General features: G+C 37.2%; 1 protein-coding gene across 1 annotated transcript in view; it reads left to right on the top strand.

Annotated features, from left to right (window-relative positions):
- POLQ (DNA polymerase theta) overlaps nucleotides 1-15,883 on the top strand; it is a 126,897-nt gene extending 111,014 nt beyond the window's left edge. Inside the window, exons 28-30 of the mRNA XM_025874979.1 lie at nucleotides 11,460-11,613; nucleotides 14,300-14,415; nucleotides 14,866-15,883. Coding sequence (XP_025730764.1) covers nucleotides 11,460-11,613; nucleotides 14,300-14,415; nucleotides 14,866-14,979 — 384 coding nt within the window. The 3' untranslated portion in view covers nucleotides 14,980-15,883. The remainder of the gene's footprint in view (nucleotides 1-11,459; nucleotides 11,614-14,299; nucleotides 14,416-14,865) is intronic.
- The last annotated feature ends 1,749 nt before the right edge of the window (nucleotides 15,884-17,632 follow it).

The following is a 17,632-nucleotide window of genomic DNA, read 5'->3' as shown; positions in this document are numbered from 1 at the left end:
TTATTAGTTTTGCTAATAATTTATAAATTTAATTCTTACATTTGCTAATTGTTCTTTGTTTCAGATATCATATACCAGTTTGTCATATCACACCAAATTACCAATGTTTTCAGAGATTAGCCAGTCATTAAATGTGGTTCATTCTACTTGTTTGTTTTAAAAGCACTGGCTCAAGAGAGGTTATTAGGATATCCAAAATATTGAAAAAGGCTATTTTTAACACCATTTTAAGTATTTATTGATAGTATGTGCTCAAGTTATGATTAAAACTCTGAAATCATTGGGATCCACAAAAGTATTCTATGCGTCTGAACATTTAAATTTCTATTATAGTCCACATCTTCCTATTTTAACTGCCTGTATTTTATCTTCTCCCATACTTTTGCATGTCAGTGCTCACTACACGTTGTATGTATTGAAAATACCCAGTCCCATACTGCTGAACTTCTATCTGGAGCTAGCAAACTTCAGAGCACTAATGCTCTTAAGGACCATGGAGGAATAGTTGGATTTTTGTTATTTCTTCACTCTGTAGCCTCCCATATATACAGATACCAAATATTTATCAGGCTTTTACCATATCTTTAAATGAGTTGTCACTTAGGGGTAGATAATTTTCTACTGGTCAGATGGAACCAGCTAGTGGAAGTCTTTTAATGGCCGGCTTAAAAATTTAGACTTGATCTAACAGGAGTTATATTTCTTGGGATTTACATTATGAAAAATGGCAGATAGAGTTATTATAAATGAACCATGTAAGTTTTTGAAAATTAATTATTTTTGTACCTAAAGATGTGAGAGTAAGAATTTCCATGCCAAATCCTTAGGAATCAAAGTTCTGATTCATTATGTTGTTGCTGAGAAAAAAAGAAAATTCCAACCCTCTGAATTATGAATAAACATAGGCAGATTTAATTTTTGTGTTTGGTTTGGTTTAACTTTTTGTTTAAACCTTTATTGTATTGAAAAATATGCATAGGGAAAGTACAGGAAACAAATGTAAATTTCAGTAAATTATCACAGAGCTGCACCTGTGTAACCACTCAAGTCAAATAGAAAGTACCTTGGTGGTTCCTAATCACTACCCACAGCCTTCCCAGAAATAAGCACTATCATCATTTCTAAGCCTATAGTTTTGTTTTATATATTTTTGACCTCTTTCTACATCATGTGTATATATTCTTGCATCTAGCTTCTTTCACTCAAAATTGCATAGTTAAGTCATTCGTGTTTTATTTGGAGTAGCTGTTTTACTATATTATAGTGTATTCTATTATGTGAATATATCACAGTTTATCCATTTTTCCATTGATGGGCATTTAGGTTTCCAGTTTGGAGTTATTATGAATCTTGCTGGTTTGAAAATTCTTGTCCAAGGTCCTTGGTGCTCATATGTTTCCATTTATGTTCGGTAAAGACCTAGTCATAGAATTGCTGCTTCTCCAGTTTTAGTAGATAAAGACAAATGGTTTCTTATGGTGGTTGTAGCAATTGTCCTCTTATCAGAAGTGTGTGCAAGTTCTCTTTGCTCTGCATCCTTGCCAACATTTGCTATTAAGATGATATAATTTTAGCTATTCTGGTGGGTTTAAAGTAGTGTCTTATTAGTTTTATTTTGCATTTCCTTGAATACTAATGAGGTAAAGCAACTTAACAAATATTTAATAGCCATTAGTTATTTTTTCTTGGGAAGGTGCTTTTTCAAGTTTTCTTGTTCATCTTTTGTTGTTGTCTTTTTCTTTTTAAAGAGTTTATTTGAGAGAGAGAGAGAGCGAGCACAAGTCGGGGGGAGGGGCAGAGGGAGAGGGAGAAGCAGACTCCCGAGCAGGGAGCTGGATGCAGGGCTCTATCCCAGGACTCCAGGATCACGACCTGAGCTGAAGGTAGACGCTTACCCAACTGAGCCACCCAGGCCCCCTGTCTTTTTCTTATATGTAGAAGCTCATTATTGATTACATGTTTGGAAAATATTCTCTCCCACACTGTGTCTGGCCTTTTCATTCTTATCAGTAACTTTAGATGAGGAGAGGGAATTAATTTGGTTTATTCTTAAAATTTTTATTGAGAAATAACATGTGCAGTAAAGGGTACAAATCTTAAGCATAAAGCTGGAAGTTTTACATGTGTATACCCATATAACCACCATCCCGGTCATGATACAGAACTTTCCCAGCACCCAGAAGTCTTCTTTATAGTCCCTCCAAATCAGTACTGTCCACTTCCCACCCCAGCACACATATAAAACTATAGGTTAGTTTTGTATGAACTTGAATTTTATTTAAGTGCAATCATACCATAGGTACTCTTGGGTCTGACTTTTTTCACTCAGATATAGGTCTGTGAGATTCATTAGTGTCATGTGCAGCTGTAGTTCATGTCTTTATTTAGCTGACATTGTGGGGACATACCAACAATTTATTTATCTGTTCTAATGTTGGCAGACATTTTGACTATTTCCAGTTTTTAGCTATCATTAATACAGCTGCTATGAACATTCTTGTATTTGTCTTTTGGTGAACATATGCGTCCAACTTCATTACCTTTAGAGTGGAATTGGTGAGTCATAGAATAAGCACATTTATACCTTTAGTATATACTGCCTAATAGTTTTACAGAGTGGTTATCCCAGTTAACATTGCCATCAGCTCTGTTTATCTACATTCTTGCCATTGCTTGATATCATTGGTCCTTTTAATTGTAGCCATTCTGGTAACCTCACTGTGATTTTAATTTGCCTTTCCCTGATGACTAGTGATGTTGAGCTCCTTTTTTGTTTATTGACCATTTGGATATCTTTTTTTGTGGAGGGTCTATTTAAATCTTTTGTCTTTTTTTTTTTTTTTGAGTTGTCTGTTTTTTAACTGATTTATGAGAGTCCTTTATATATTCCAGATATGAGCCCTTTGCTTATGTGGATTTATCAGTCTTTTGTATTATTGTAGTATTTTCCTTGATCCGTTTAACAAAGTTTTCTCTACCCCAATGTCAAGAAAATATTCTCTAGGAGCTTTTGGTTTTGCCATATACATTTATGTCTACAACCAACCAGGAATTGGTTTTTATGTATTTTGAGAGACTGAGAGTCAAGGTCTTTCACCTCCCCGCTCAAGGATATACAATTGTCCCTAACTATTGAAAAGACTGAGCTTTCCCGTCATAACTTTTCAGTGCAACCTTTGCCACAAATTATATTTCCAAATATGGATGTGTCTGTTTTTGGACACATTATTTTTGTCTGTTGTAATTTGTTCCCCCTTTGGACAGTGCCACACTGCCTTTGTGATGCAGCTTTGTAAGATGTCTTGATATGTGGTAAAGTAAGTCTTCTTACCTTGTTCTTTTGTTTGTTTTTCAAGAATATTTGCCTATTCTTGTTTTTCGCATTTCTGTGTAAGTTGTAGAAGCAGCTTGTGAGTTTCTACACAAACACAAAATCCTGTTGGGATTTTTTTGAGATTGCCTTGAATTCATAGATCAAGATTGGATTAATGGACATATTTATACACTTGAGTTTTCTAATCCATGAACATGATATATCTGTCCATTTATTTAGGTCTGTAGTTTTAAATTCTCTTAATGTATAATTTTGGGGAAGAGATCGTATATGTTTTTTATTAGATTTATAGCTAAGTATTTGAAAAATTTTGATGCTGTTGCAAATGGTATCTTTTTTTACTCTTTTCCTTTTATTTTACATTTTCTAACCCTTTGCTGCTGGCACTTAGAAATGTAGTTGTTTTTTTCTTTTGTCTAGAAGCCTTGCAAATATTACTTACTAATCCCAAAAATTTATCTGTAGATACTTTTAGATATTCTATCTTCACAATTATCATCTGTAAAGTAGTTTTATAACAACCTTTCCAAACTTTATTCCTTTTATTACTTTTGCTTGACTTACCAGCTAGGGCATTGTTGAATATAAGTAGTGATAGTGAGCATCTTTGCCTCTTTTCTGATCTCATAGGGAAATTTTAAACATTTATTACTAAGTAGAACTCCCCTTTAGGTTTTTTTTTAATATGATTCTTTTTTTTTAAATTTTATTTTATTATGTTATGTTAGTCACCATACAATACATCATTAGTTTTTGAAGTAGTGATCCACGATTCATTGTTTTCATATAACACCCAGTGCTCCATGCACTTAATACCCATCACCAGGCTAACCCTTCCCCCCAGCACCCTCCCCTCTAAAACCCTCAGTCTGTTTCTCAGAGTCCATAGTCTCTCGTGGTTCATCTCTCCCTCCGATTCCCCCCCTTCATTTTTCCCTTCCTTCTCCCAATGTCCTCCATGCTATTCTTTATGTTCCACAAATAAGTGAAACCATATGGTAATTGACTTTCTCTGCTTGACTTATTTCACTTAGCATAATCTCCTCCAGTCCCATCCATGTTGTTGTAAAAGTTGAGTATTCATCCTTTCTGATGGCTGAGTAATATTCCATTGTATATATGGACCACATCTTCTTTATCCATTCGTCTGTTGAAGGGCATCTTGGCTCTTTCCACAGTTTGGCTATTGTGGAAATTGCTGCTATGAACACTGGAGTGCATATGGCCCTTCTTTTCACTACATCTGTGTCTTTGGGGTAAATATCTAGGAGTGCAGTTGCACTTGACCAATTGCAATTGGTCATAGGGTAGCTCTTTTTTTAATTTTTTGAGGCACCTCCACACTGTTTTCTAAAGTGGCTGTACCAACTTGCATTCCCATCAACAGTGTAAGAGGATTCCCCTTTCTCCACAACCTCTCCAACATTTGTTGTTTCTTGTCTTGTCCATTTTTGCCATTCTAACTGGTGTAAGGTGGTATCTCAGTGTGGTTTTGATTTGAATTTCCCTGATGGCTAATGATGATGAACATTTTTTCATGTGTCTGTTAGCCATTCATATGTCTTCTTTGGAGAAGTGTCTGTTCGTGTCTTCTGCCCACTTTTTGACCTGATTATTTGTTTTTTGGGTGTTGAGTTTGAAAAGTTCTTTATAGATCTTGGATACCAGCCCTTTATCTGTAGTGTCATTTGCAAATATCTTCTTCCATTCTGTGGGTTGCCTCTTTGTTTTGTTGACTGTTTCCTTTGCTGTGCAAAAGCTTTTTATCTTGATGACGTCCCAAAAGTTCATATTTGCTTTTGTTTCACTAGCCTTTGGAGAGGTATCTTGAAAGAAGTTGCTGTGGCCGATGTCAAAGAGGTTACTGCCTATGTTCTCCTCTAGGATTTTGATGGATTCCTGTCTCACATTGAGGTCTTTCATCCATTTTGAGTTTATCTTTGAGTGTGGTATTAGAGAATGGTCGAGTTTCATTCTTCTGCATGTGGCTGTCCAATTTTCCCAGCACCATTTATTGAAGAGACTGTCTTTTTTCCATTGCATGTTTTTTCCTGCTTTGTCGAAGATTATTTGACCATAGAATTGAGGATCCATATCTGGGCTCTTTATTCTGTTCCATTGGTCTGTATGTCTGTTTTTGTGTCAGTACCATGCTGTCTTGGTGATCACTGCTTTGTAACATAGCTTAAAATCAGGCAAAGTGATGTCCCCAGTTTTTTTTTTTCTTTTTTAACATTTCCTTGGTGATTTGGGGTCTTTTCTGATTCCATACAAATTTTAGGATTGTTTGTTCCAGCACTTTGAAAAATGTCATTGGAATTTTGACCAGGATGGCATTGAAGGTATAGATTGCTCTGGGTAGCATAGTCATTTTAACAATGTTTATTCTTCCGGAATGAAAGCTGAATTGGTAGAACTTAAAAATGCTATCAATGAGATCCAATCTAATCTAGATAATCTAACAATTAGGGTAAGTGAGGCAGAAGAACGAATCAGTGATCTAAAAGACCAGTTAATAGACAGGAAGGGAAAAGAGGAGGCCAGGGAAAAACAACTCAAAATCCATGAAAGTAGAATCAGGGAAATAAGTGACACCATGAAACATTCCAATATCAGAATTATTGGGATCCCTGAGTGGGGTGGAGAGAGAGAGAGGACTAGAAGATATATTTGAGCAAATGGTGGCTGAGAACTTCCCTAATCTGGGGAATGAAACAAACATTCATGTCCTAGAGGCAGAGAGGACCCCTCCCAAGATCAAGGAAAACAGGCCAACACCCCGGCATGTAATAGTAAAACTCGCAAATCTTAGAACCAAGGAAACCATCTTCATGGCAGTTAGGGGGAAGAGATTCCTTACGTATAGAGGGAGAAACATCAGATTAACGTTGGACCTATCCACAGAGACCTGGCAAGCCAGAAAGGGCTGGCAAGACATCTTGGGGTACTAAACGAGAAGAACATGCAGCCAAGAATACTTTATCCAGCAAGGCTGTCATTTCGAATGGATGGAGAGATGCAGAGCTTCCAGGACTGGCAGAAACTGAAAGAATATGTGACCACTAAGCCAGCCCTGCAAGAAATATGGGGGGTTCTATAAAAGGAGAAAGACCCCAAGAGTGATATAGAACAGAAATTTACCAGGGCAATCTATAAAAACAAGGTCTTCACAGGCAACATGATGACAATAAAATCCTCTTTAGGTTTTTAATAGTGCCCATGTCCGATAAAGTAAGCTCACTCGTATATTTGCATGTAGGGCATAGAGTCTCTGTCATACCTGCTAAATTCTGTTCTTGTGCAAACACGGTCATAGACAATACATAAATGAGTGAGTGTGATTGTGTTCCAATAAAACCTTATTTACAGAAACAGGAGCTAGGCTAGATTTGGCCTGAAGGCTGTAGTTTGCCCACCCCTGGTCTAACTGTCCCTTCTTTGAATGTAATCTGCCTTTCTTCTCTAGAATTCTCCATACAATATTTTTCTTTCTGTCTCATTTCCAGCAGATTTTCTGTGATATGCCTAAGGATGTATGTGTTTTTAATTTATGTGCCTCTCTGTGAATATGCATGTTTAATTGGTCCTTTCAGGGTGTTAGGACTTTTTCAATCTGACTTGATATCTTTTGTTGATTTTGGAAAATTCTTAGTCATTTCTTCTTTAATTATTGCTTCATTGCATTCTCTCCTCTCTGGGATTCCTATTATAAAATTTTTAAACATTTTTTTAAAGAATCCTCATGTTTAATATCCTCTGTTTGCTATTTTCCACATTTATGTTTCATTCTGCTTAATTCTGGATATTTTCTTCTTTTTATTTTTTTTTATTTTTAAGATTTTATTTATTTGAGAGGGAGAGAGAGAGCCAGCATGAGGGACAGAGAGAGAGAGAGAAGCAGACTCCCTGCTGAGCAGGGAGCCTGACACATGGCTCCATCCTAGGACCCTGAGATCATGACCTGAGCCAAAGGCAGATGCTTAACACACTGAGCCACCTGGTTGCCCCCTGGATACTTTCTTCTAACATATCTTTCAGTTTACTGATTTTGCTCTTCAATTTGCTATTGAACCCAACTGTTGGGCTTTTATGTTCTAAATGATATAGAACTTTTCCAGAACTCCAGAAGGTTTCTTTATGTTCCCTCTATATCAATACTATCCCCTACTGTACACACACACCAAACTACAAAGAAGGTACTGTTTAAGTGGTTTAAGTTGTATTTTTTTCCTGGCACAGAGTGATGCTTTTTTTAATTGGAATGTAATTAATATACAGCATTATATTAGTTTCAGGTGTACAATATAATGATTCAACAATTCTATACATTTCTCAGTGCTCAGCAAGAGAGGCGTACTCTTAATTCCTTTTATTTCATTCCCCCACCCTCCTTCCCTCTGGCTGGCAAACACCAGTTTGTTCTTTTTTTCCCTTTATTCATTTGTTTCTTAAGTTTTACATATGAATGAAATCATATAGTATTTATCTTTCTCTGATTGACTTACTTCATCTTGCATTATGCCTTCTAGGTCCATCCATGTTGTTGCAAATGGCAAGATTTCATTCTTTTCTTGTGGTTGAGTGATGTTCCATTGTATAAATACACCACATGTTCTTTATGCATTCATCTATGATTGCTTCCATATGTTGGCTATTGTAAATAATGCTGCATAAACATAGGGGTGCATCTATCTTTTCGAATTATTGTTTTTGTTTTCACTGGGTAAATACCCAGTAGTGGACTTACTGGATCTATATGATAATTCTATTTTTTTATTTTTTTGAGGAATCTCCATACTGTTTTCCACAGTGGCTGCACCAGTTTGCAGTCTTACCAATAGTGCGTGAGGGTTCCTTTTTGTCCACATCCTTAGCAACATTATTTCTTGTCTTTTTGACAAAATACAACGTCCATTCAAAAAACCACTCTCAACAAAGTGGGTTTAGAGGGAACATACCTGAACATAATAAAGGCCATATGTGAAAAAACCCACAGCTAGCATCATACCCAATGGTGAAAAACTGAGAGATTTTCCTCTAAGATCAAGAACAAGACAAGGATGTCCACTCTCACCACTTTTAGTCAACATAGTACTGGAAGTCCTAGCCACAGCAGTCAGACAAGAAAAAGAAATAAAAGGCATCCAAATTGGTAAGAAAAATGTAAAATGTAAAAATGTAAAACTTTCACTACTTGCAGATGACATGATACTATATATAGAAAACTGTAAGACCCCACCAAAAAACTACTAGAACTGATAAATGAATTCAGTGAAGCGACAAGATACAAAACTAATATACAGAAATCTGTTGCATTTCTATACACTAATAATAAAGTAACACAAAGAGAAATTAAGAAAATGATCCCATTTACAACTGCACCAAGAATAATAAAATACCTAAAAATAAACTAAACCAAGGAGATGAAATACCTGTACTCTGAAAACTATAAAATGTTGATGAAAGAAATTGAAGATGACACAAACAAATGGAAAGATATTCCATTCTCATGGATTAGAAGAACAAATGTTAATGTCCTTACTACTCAAAGCAATCTACAGATTAATGCAATCCCTATCAAAATACCAACAGCATTTTTCACAGAACTAGAATAAATAATCCTAAAATTTGTTTGGAACCACAAAAGACCCTGAATAGCTAAAACAATCTTGAAAAAAAGAAGAACCAAGCTGGAGGTATCACAGTCCCAGATTTCAAGATATACTTCAAAGCTGTAGTAAGTTATTTTTTTTTTCAGTTCTCGAGTTTCCATTTTGCTCTTATTTTATGGGTATTTGGTTCTCTGCTAAAATATTCAATTTTGTCTTTTATATTCTTGAATATATTAAACTTTATTTTACAGTCTAATAAATTTGATCAGAGTTTATAGTCTAATAAATCTCAAACTTGTATCCCTGTAGTCTTTTCCTATTGCCCTTTGTTTTCCTTAGTTTTCTACAAAAACAGTTATATTGTCTCAACTCTTTGCTGTCCTGATAATTTTTTATAGAGTGTCAAATGTTTATGAATGATTGTGGGTATAATTTGAAGCTTGTATGATAATGTTACCTTTGTTCAGAAGATTTACATTTGCTTTTGGCAGGAGACTAGAATGACCAACAATCTAGGATGACTTTGATCCAATTTCAGGAATAAAAATGATTCGAAGCAAAGATGTTAAGACCAGACTATTTCTAATTTATCTTTTTTCCTAAGGTGTTAGTTTTGGGGTGGCAACTTGATGGTTTACTAGTGCTCCTTCTACTTCTTGCCCCCCTGTTTGTTCCCCAGACCCCTCAAGACCATCAAGCACTGCTCAGAGGTTCTCTCAGCTATGTCTTCTGGAATCTATTGGTTTCTTTGGGAGAAATGTGGCCTCCAATGCCAGGGTCACCTCCTTGGTTTTCTTTCTCTCATAGCTCTCTAGGTTCTATAATTTCCCATTTCCTTTTTAACCATCTGATTCAAAGAGTCATTCTCTATCCAGCTTTTTCCATTGTTATCAGTGGGAGGGTTGGTCCTAATGGCCTAATCCCCCATTACCAGAAACCTATGTTTTTTATGTACATGAAAAAGCCCTAAAAAAAAAAAAAAAGAAAGAAAGAAAAGAAGGAAGGAAAGGAAAAAGGAAAGGAAAGCCAAAGCCAAAGCCCTGGTCATGAAGGGACAGAGGTTGTGAGACACGAAGCCCAAAGACTGCCAAGTTTTTTTATTTTGGAAGAGAATCAGGGAAATACAATATGATGAGAGTGAAGTATATATCTTAGTTTTATTTTTATGCTTACTTATGTCACCGTAAAAACCACCCCAAAATTTCAATGGCTTATATTAAGAAACTTTATTTTTAATTCATGTTAGAGTTTGGCTCTGGGTTGACTGTGGCTCTGTTCCTTATTTTCTTCATTCTGGAGTTCAGAATGAAAGAAAAGTCTCTGGGATAAGCTTTTTTGTATGTGTGACAATGTTGGATAGCTCTTAAAATGCCGTAGATGGGGCTGTATGTCAATTTTATTCACATTTCATTCACCAAAGCAAGTCAAGGTCAACCTTTTAGAGTGAGTAACACTTGAAATCACGTGGCAGTGGGTGGGGCAGCAAGTAAGAGCAACAATAACACAGTCCACTACAGAGGCCTACGGTTTCAAGGAGAGGAGTTGGTAGAACTCTGAAATTCAGTCACTCTTTAAACAGTGACAACTGAATGAGTTTAGAGTGGATTCATTAGCATCTGACAAAACAATTAAAAAAAAAAAGTCTATCCCTTTAAGAAGTATTTACTAGGAGTTGGTTGTAGCCCAGGTGACATGGAACTATTCTCAAGTTACATAGATCCTTCCAGTGTGCAGACCCTTCCCATTTCTGAGACCTTTTGGGACAGTAGATATATATATTCATGGATAGGTTATACCTTGAATGTTAACCCAGATGCCCATCCTTGCTGCTTTAGGATGATAACTTTTAGTAGCTATGGTTGCCTGCCAAGAAGTTCATGGCAACAGCAGTTTCGGGGAAGCTCTAACTTAATACCTAGGAATCTAGGGTCTGCATTTTTACTAGCAGCTAATGATTAGCCCCAGCAGCCCATAAAAAAGCTCTGATTCATACCAGAGGGCTCCAGATGTTCTGGGGCCAAACTCTACATAAGACCAGAAGCCACTGATATGGAGAATGTGCTTGGAACATTCTATCTCACATCACAACGAATGACATTCTACTTATATCTATTTAGGATTAAGAGGAATTGTATTTTAAGGAATAGCTCTTTTACAGTGAAGTTTAGAACAACTAGAACATTGATGATATATGTTTATGAAATAATTTTGAGCTACTAAATACATTGTAAGTGTAATGTAGTTTTTTATTCTGGAATGTTGAAGATTTCTAAACTGAAGCAATCTGACCTTCTATTAGACTGTTCTCATGTGGATAATAACCCAGAATCTTGGGCCCTGGATCATTCTAGTTGTTATTCTTAGGATACAGCCTAATAGTTGAAATCCTGCCTCACATCTTGGTCCAGATTTCCAGTCTGGTTACAGATGTGAGCACTGATCTGTGGACACTAAGAACAGGTATGAAACCATGTAGGTGTATCTGATGGAGCCCTTGTTATTGTTTTTCAAAGGCTGAGCGTCAGGCCATCAACACAACAGTCCAAGGTTCGGCAGCTGATATTGTCAAAATAGCCACAGTCAACATTCAGAAGCAATTAGAGACCTTCCACTCAACCTTCAAGTCCCATGGTCATCGGGAGAGTATGCTCCAAAGTGACAGAACAGGTTTGTTCATAAATGAGGACCCTGCTATAATGTAGTGAGATTAATTGTATCAGAAAAGAAAAAGGGAAGCATATTATATATTATTTCTCAGCAGTTTTCAAACATTTTGGTCTCATGATATCTTTACATTCTCAGAATTACTAAGGGTCCCAAAGAACTTTTGTTCATGTGGGTTATATATACTAATCTTTACCATATTAGAAATTTAAACAGAGAATTCAGAAACATTTATTAACATTTGAAAATAATAAACTCACAATATGTCAGCATAAGTAACATATTTTCTTAAAAACAACTACGTTTTATTTTTTTTTTAAGATTTTATTTGAGAGAGCGAGAATGAGAGAGAGAGAGAATGAGAGAAAGAGCACATGAGAGGGGGAAGGGTCAGAGGGAGAAGCAGACTCCCCACTGAGCAGGGAGCCAGATGTGGGACTCGATCCCGGGACTCCAGGATCATGACCTGAGCTGAAGGCAGTCGCTTAACTGACTGAGCCACCCAGGTGCCCCACAACTACATGTTTTAGAACAAGAAAAAATTGGTGATGAGTGGTTTTAGTTTACATTTCTGCAAGTCTCTTTAATGTCTGACTTAAGAGAAGATATTTGGATTTTCTTATATATTTCTGCATTCAGTTTGTTGCAGTCTCACGTGTCCTGAAACCTCCGGAAAACCCTCTTATACAGTCTTTGGTGATAAATGTCCCAGTTTGTGGGGGACTGATGGGTTTCCCAGGATATGGGACTTCTAGTCCTAACTCAGGATAGTTGGTTACTTTGCTATGCACTTTGGAGAGAATGAGACTGAAAAAGGAAAATCACCTCTGAGCGTTATTATGAAAATAATTTTGACTTTGAAGATACCTTGAAGGAATCTTAGGGATCCTCTGGTCCTTAGATAACACCTTAAGAACACGTTGATTTTCCTATTCATCACCTTCTGTGTTCTCAGAAATCTGGGAATATATACTGCGTTGACTTCCTTATCACATATATTTCTTCGCCAGTATTGCCATCTTTTCTTGTTCTTATTTTCCTAAGTTCTGTCCTTTTTGCTTGGATAGATTATTTCTTGTTCTGACAAGTAGATTCCCTTCTCTGTTTGTCCCATGTCCATACTTTCACTTTAAATACCATTTCAATGTGCTTGAGATTGCAAAACCATGACTGCAGCCGGGTTTTAAATTTTCCTGGGAGGAAATTAAGTTTTGGGGCATAAATGGGAAGAATCAACTGCTGGAGATTAGTCAGAAAAAGTAAGATCAGCTGTTTAGGATGGAATTTGCTATTTCTAGAAGAGGCATTCATATACATTATAGAGAATAATACAGTCAGTCATACAGATATAAAGGTGTTCACTTACATACAAAAATACATAGATATAAAGACTTACTTGCCCATCAAATGAGGATTATTAATTTTATTGTCTTACCCCCCCCAAATATCTAAGGCTACTCAATCAACATTTTGTGTGTGGCAGTCAGTGTGCACACACACACCACACTCACACCACACACACATTCTCTCTATAGAGAGACAGAATAAATGATCAAACTTATTTGGGGAATAACACTGTACTGTGTGCCTTGGAGGATTTGGAAATAAAAATTATCCACCTCTTTTAAGCTTAAAAATCTAAGGAAAGGAAGGGAAGATGTGATCTGTGACTGAAATATTTACATAACTGTTCACACAGCAGAGTGATGCAGTGCTAGAATGAGGGTATGGACAATAACAGCCTTTGGAGTGGGTGGAAGGCAATGTGGGTATGTCACTGAGGATCACTTCCTGGGCTCCTGCTGGGTGAAAGGTAGTGTGGTGGGTCAGCTGAGCCTGAGGAAGCAGCCCACACAGGAAACAGGAGGGTCATAGCCAAAGAACAACAGGAAATCAAGAGGCTGAAGGTATGGTGACTGGAAAGCAGAAAGGCATCCTGATAACCAATGATGTGAGCTAAGTGGGGCCCGTTGGGGCAGAGCAGATTTCAGTCAGCTGGCAAACAGATACATGTACAGCTTGTTAGGAGATGGTAACTAAGTCTAATACAGTGGAGTTACAGATTCTTTTGAGAATCTACTGAACAATCATCTTCACAGAAAAATGTATAGATACAGACTCTGACATACAACTTCAGGGGATTCATACAGTCTCTGAAGTCCTCATTTGGACCCTGGGCTTAGAATTACTTGTCGGCATCGTGAGGTCCAGTTGGGAAAACACCAGTGCTACCACAGTGACACTTCTGGCTATAAAGAGTTATCAGGGAGTGTCCTTCTTATAAACACCGCCTAACGACAATACCAGCTCACTCTCCTGGAGCAGGGATCAGGCCCCATACTACTCTGGTGCTATTATGCAGAGAAGTTGGTAGTGAGGGCACCATGGAAAGTAAAGATGTTGGTTGTTTATAAGAAATAAGGTAGACGTCTTTTGGAGCAGAGTTCTTCAAACTCCATTTGCTGACTTCTTTGTTACATTCCTCCTTTCTGGAAGGAAGTTGGTAGAGTTTTGAGTTTACCTGATAGGTTGGAAGTCAGCAAGTAGATATTTTCCTAATAGTTCTAAATTTTATGTGTTTTAATATCTTAATTAAAATTCCCCAGAGTTTCTCAAAATCCCTAAAAATATTATTCTTCTATGGCATGGTGACATGCTGATCAGTTTTCCTACTTCTTTCATGGGGTAGGATTGTTACCAAAGAGAAAACTGCAAGGAATGTTCTCCCCAATCAGAGGAGGCTTCTTCATCCTTCAACTCCATGATGAGCTCTTATATGAAGTGGCAGAAGAGGATGTTGTTCAGGTATTTTTGCAGTGTTTCTGTCCATTTCATAGAACGCTAAGACACTGTAGGTCAAGTTAAGATGCATGAGATTTCTGGAACCCTTTCCCATTCCCAGGATGGCTATATAAATGTTGAGTCCATAAGGGTAGAGAAAGAGCTGAGAGTGTTCAGTCTCATACTCATTTTTAAAGAAACTTTTGATACAGGGCTGTTTTTGTTTGGGAGAAGTTAGATGAGAATCTTGCCCTGAGGGTTTAAGAACTGAGCATTTTCACTGGAACTGGCAGAGCTCCTGCTCATCAGTGCAGACCAGTTTGGGATGCCTGGCTCTTTTCGAATTTTGAGTTTTAAGCACCATGAGGTGAAGAGCTCCAGTCTGGCTTATCACCTCAGTGGGTGGGTTGGGAACCATTCTTTGATTGGGAAGAGAGTTCGTTAACCTCTTTTTTTTTTTTTTTTTTTTTGCAGGTAGCTCAGATTGTTAAGAATGAAATGGAAAGTGCCATAGAACTTTCTGTGAAACTGAAAGTGAAAGTGAAAATAGGTGCGAGCTGGGGAGAGCTGAAGGACTTTGATGTGTAATTGTACGGCTGACTAAGTCCTTGTGGGGAAGCCTGGTGTAGGTACAACCACATGAAAGAGAGATTACCCTTTCACGTATTTCAGGAAGACCAGCTCTCAAGTCTTGATGGATGTGGAATAGTAATGTTAGTGAGAGTTTCAAACTGTATATCCAGACTTTATTCTCTGTAGTGTAAAGAAACTCTTTTTGAGGCAAAATACTAAGTTTAGTGATTATATTCACTCTCAAAGAGTATAAATGAAATCGCCTTTTACAGCTCTTTATGGCTCTAAACAGGTTCAGAACATGTGATTGAAGTATGCACTTAGCACTTTGGGTCTCATCTGTCTGAGGCATGAAGACCGTGGAACTGCTGGCTCAGGGGCATTTCCAGCCCTGTCCAGGATTCGGACTCTTGTGATGCAGACCCCAGCAGGAGCCATGGGCAGATAGAGCTTTGGTTTCTCAGACACTACCACGGTCAGGCATTGTGTGTGATTTTTTTCTCCAGTATCAATTTAAGACTACTGGAGTAGTCTTTTTAAGCAGCACTGGCTAATAAATTCTGAATTCTGTAAAGTGGTAGACTTGGTATGGATGTCATCTAGGAATGGATTTTCATGAAATGGTGTTTCTTCTCCTTTTCCCTCCTCAATTCATACAATGAATGTATTTGCAATACTGAGGTATTATAAAATAAGCTACACCTCTTCACAAGGTATCCTGTTCTGTAAGATCAGATGTTTATACTGCAGTTTTATATAATAATGCCAAAGAAGACACTCCCGTGTCCATCTCTTAGTGCCCCTTTTTGTGTTTGTGGCATGGTGGGAATACCCATGCTAAAGAGAAAGTATTTTATAATTCCAATCAAAGGTGTATTACTTTTTTGCTGTTGAAATAAAATGAATTTATGAGAAACTATATCAGTTCAGTTTTTTAAGTTGTGTTTCATCTAAGAGTATCAGAAATGTGTTTCTAGTTATTTATTCTAGGGTTTGCATTGTTGAGTTGGTTCAACAATGTCTATGCACATAGGAAATGTTTCTTATATTCTTAATCAGTTATCAGAAGAGTTCTTTTATGTTTATTAACCAGAAATGTTTAAAAAGACAGTCACTTTATAAACAAAGTGTAATACACTATTAGTAGTTGCATATTAGTGCACGAAATACTCAGACATGTTTTTTGGGGGGTGAGAGGGAGTGGGCAAAAGATGGCACAGATACGAGGGAAGTTATATCATTATTTCTCGAGTTTTTTCCATATTCACCTGTACCATGTTTCTCAGAGAGAAAAGCTGTAGTGCTGTTAGTATTCAGGTGGCCTTGAGATCCAGCACAAGAGAAGGCTCATTCTGTTTACTTGTGAGTTTTCTCTAAACCTAAGTGCAGACATATAGGTCATTTCCACCTGATTTTCTGCAGCAGTGACTCTGAATGTGTAGTCCTATGCATCCTCTCATCCTTTCGACTTACGAGCTGGATTTAAAACAAACAGGCAGCCCTTGCTATGCATGATTCATAGCCCTTGCTATGCATGGTTAGGCACAAATTCCAGTTACCATGGTTTACTTAAATAACACTAGTGCCCCTAATCACACAATTGAAATTTCAGTTCCCAGGGTATATTAACTGATTAATTGCATCAAGTTCAGACTTTACTGGTAGTTCTTCAGTCCAATCATTATGTAACTACTAATGAGCACTGTGGTAAGCAGAATAATGCCCCCCATTCCCATTCTAATCTCCCAAACTTGCGACCATGTTATAGTAAATGTTAAAAGGGACATTGCTGAGGTAATTAAGGTAGAGATCTTGAGATGGGAAAATTATCTAGGTTCCAATATAAACACATTGGTCCTCATAAGGGGAAGACAGATGGTCAGAATCAGAGGAGGATGGTGAAGATGGAAACACATTGAGATTCGAAGATGTTGCTCTGCTGACTTTAAAGATGGAGGAAGGGGCCATCAGCCAAGGAATGCAGGCAGTCTCTGGCAGCTGGAAAAGGCAATGGAATAGAAGTGGATTCTCCCCTACAACCTCCAGAAAGGACACAGCCATGCCAACACCTTGTTCTCACCCCAATAAGACTATATCGGACTGCTGACCACCAAAACTGTAAGATAATAATCAGTGTTTGTTTGTTTTTCCATTTTATTGAGATATAATGGATACATAGAACTGTATGTTTAAGGTGTACAGCATAATGACTTGACTTACATATATTGTGAACTGATTATCAAAATAAGTTAACATCCATCACCTCCTTTGGATACCAAAAAAAAAAAAAGGTTTTTTCCTTGTGATGAGAACTTTCAGAATTTACTCTCTTGGAAACTTCCAAATATACAATCCAGCAGTGTTAGCTATAGTCATCATGTGGTACATCACATCTGCAGTGCTTAGTTATCTTGTAACTGGAGGTCTGTACCTCTTGACCATCTTCCTCTAATTCTCCCCTTCCCCTACCCTCTGCCTCTGGTAACTACATATCGGATCTTTTTCTATGAGTTTGTTTTTTAAAGATTCCACATATAAGTGAGATCATACAATATTTGTCTTTCTCTGTCAAACTTATTTCACTTAGCATATTGCCCTCAAGGTCCATCCATATTGTCTCAAATGGCAGAATTTCCTCTTTTTTATGGCTAAATAATATTCTGTTGAG

Source organism: Callorhinus ursinus, unplaced genomic scaffold, assembly GCF_003265705.2.
Source record: "Callorhinus ursinus isolate GAN/ISIS: 27379988/994484 unplaced genomic scaffold, GSC_fseal_2.0 scaffold1, whole genome shotgun sequence".
Classification (NCBI taxonomy): domain Eukaryota; kingdom Metazoa; phylum Chordata; class Mammalia; order Carnivora; family Otariidae; genus Callorhinus; species Callorhinus ursinus.
The sequence above is the reverse complement of the archived record's forward strand: the minus strand, read 5'-3'. Positions and strand labels throughout refer to the sequence as shown.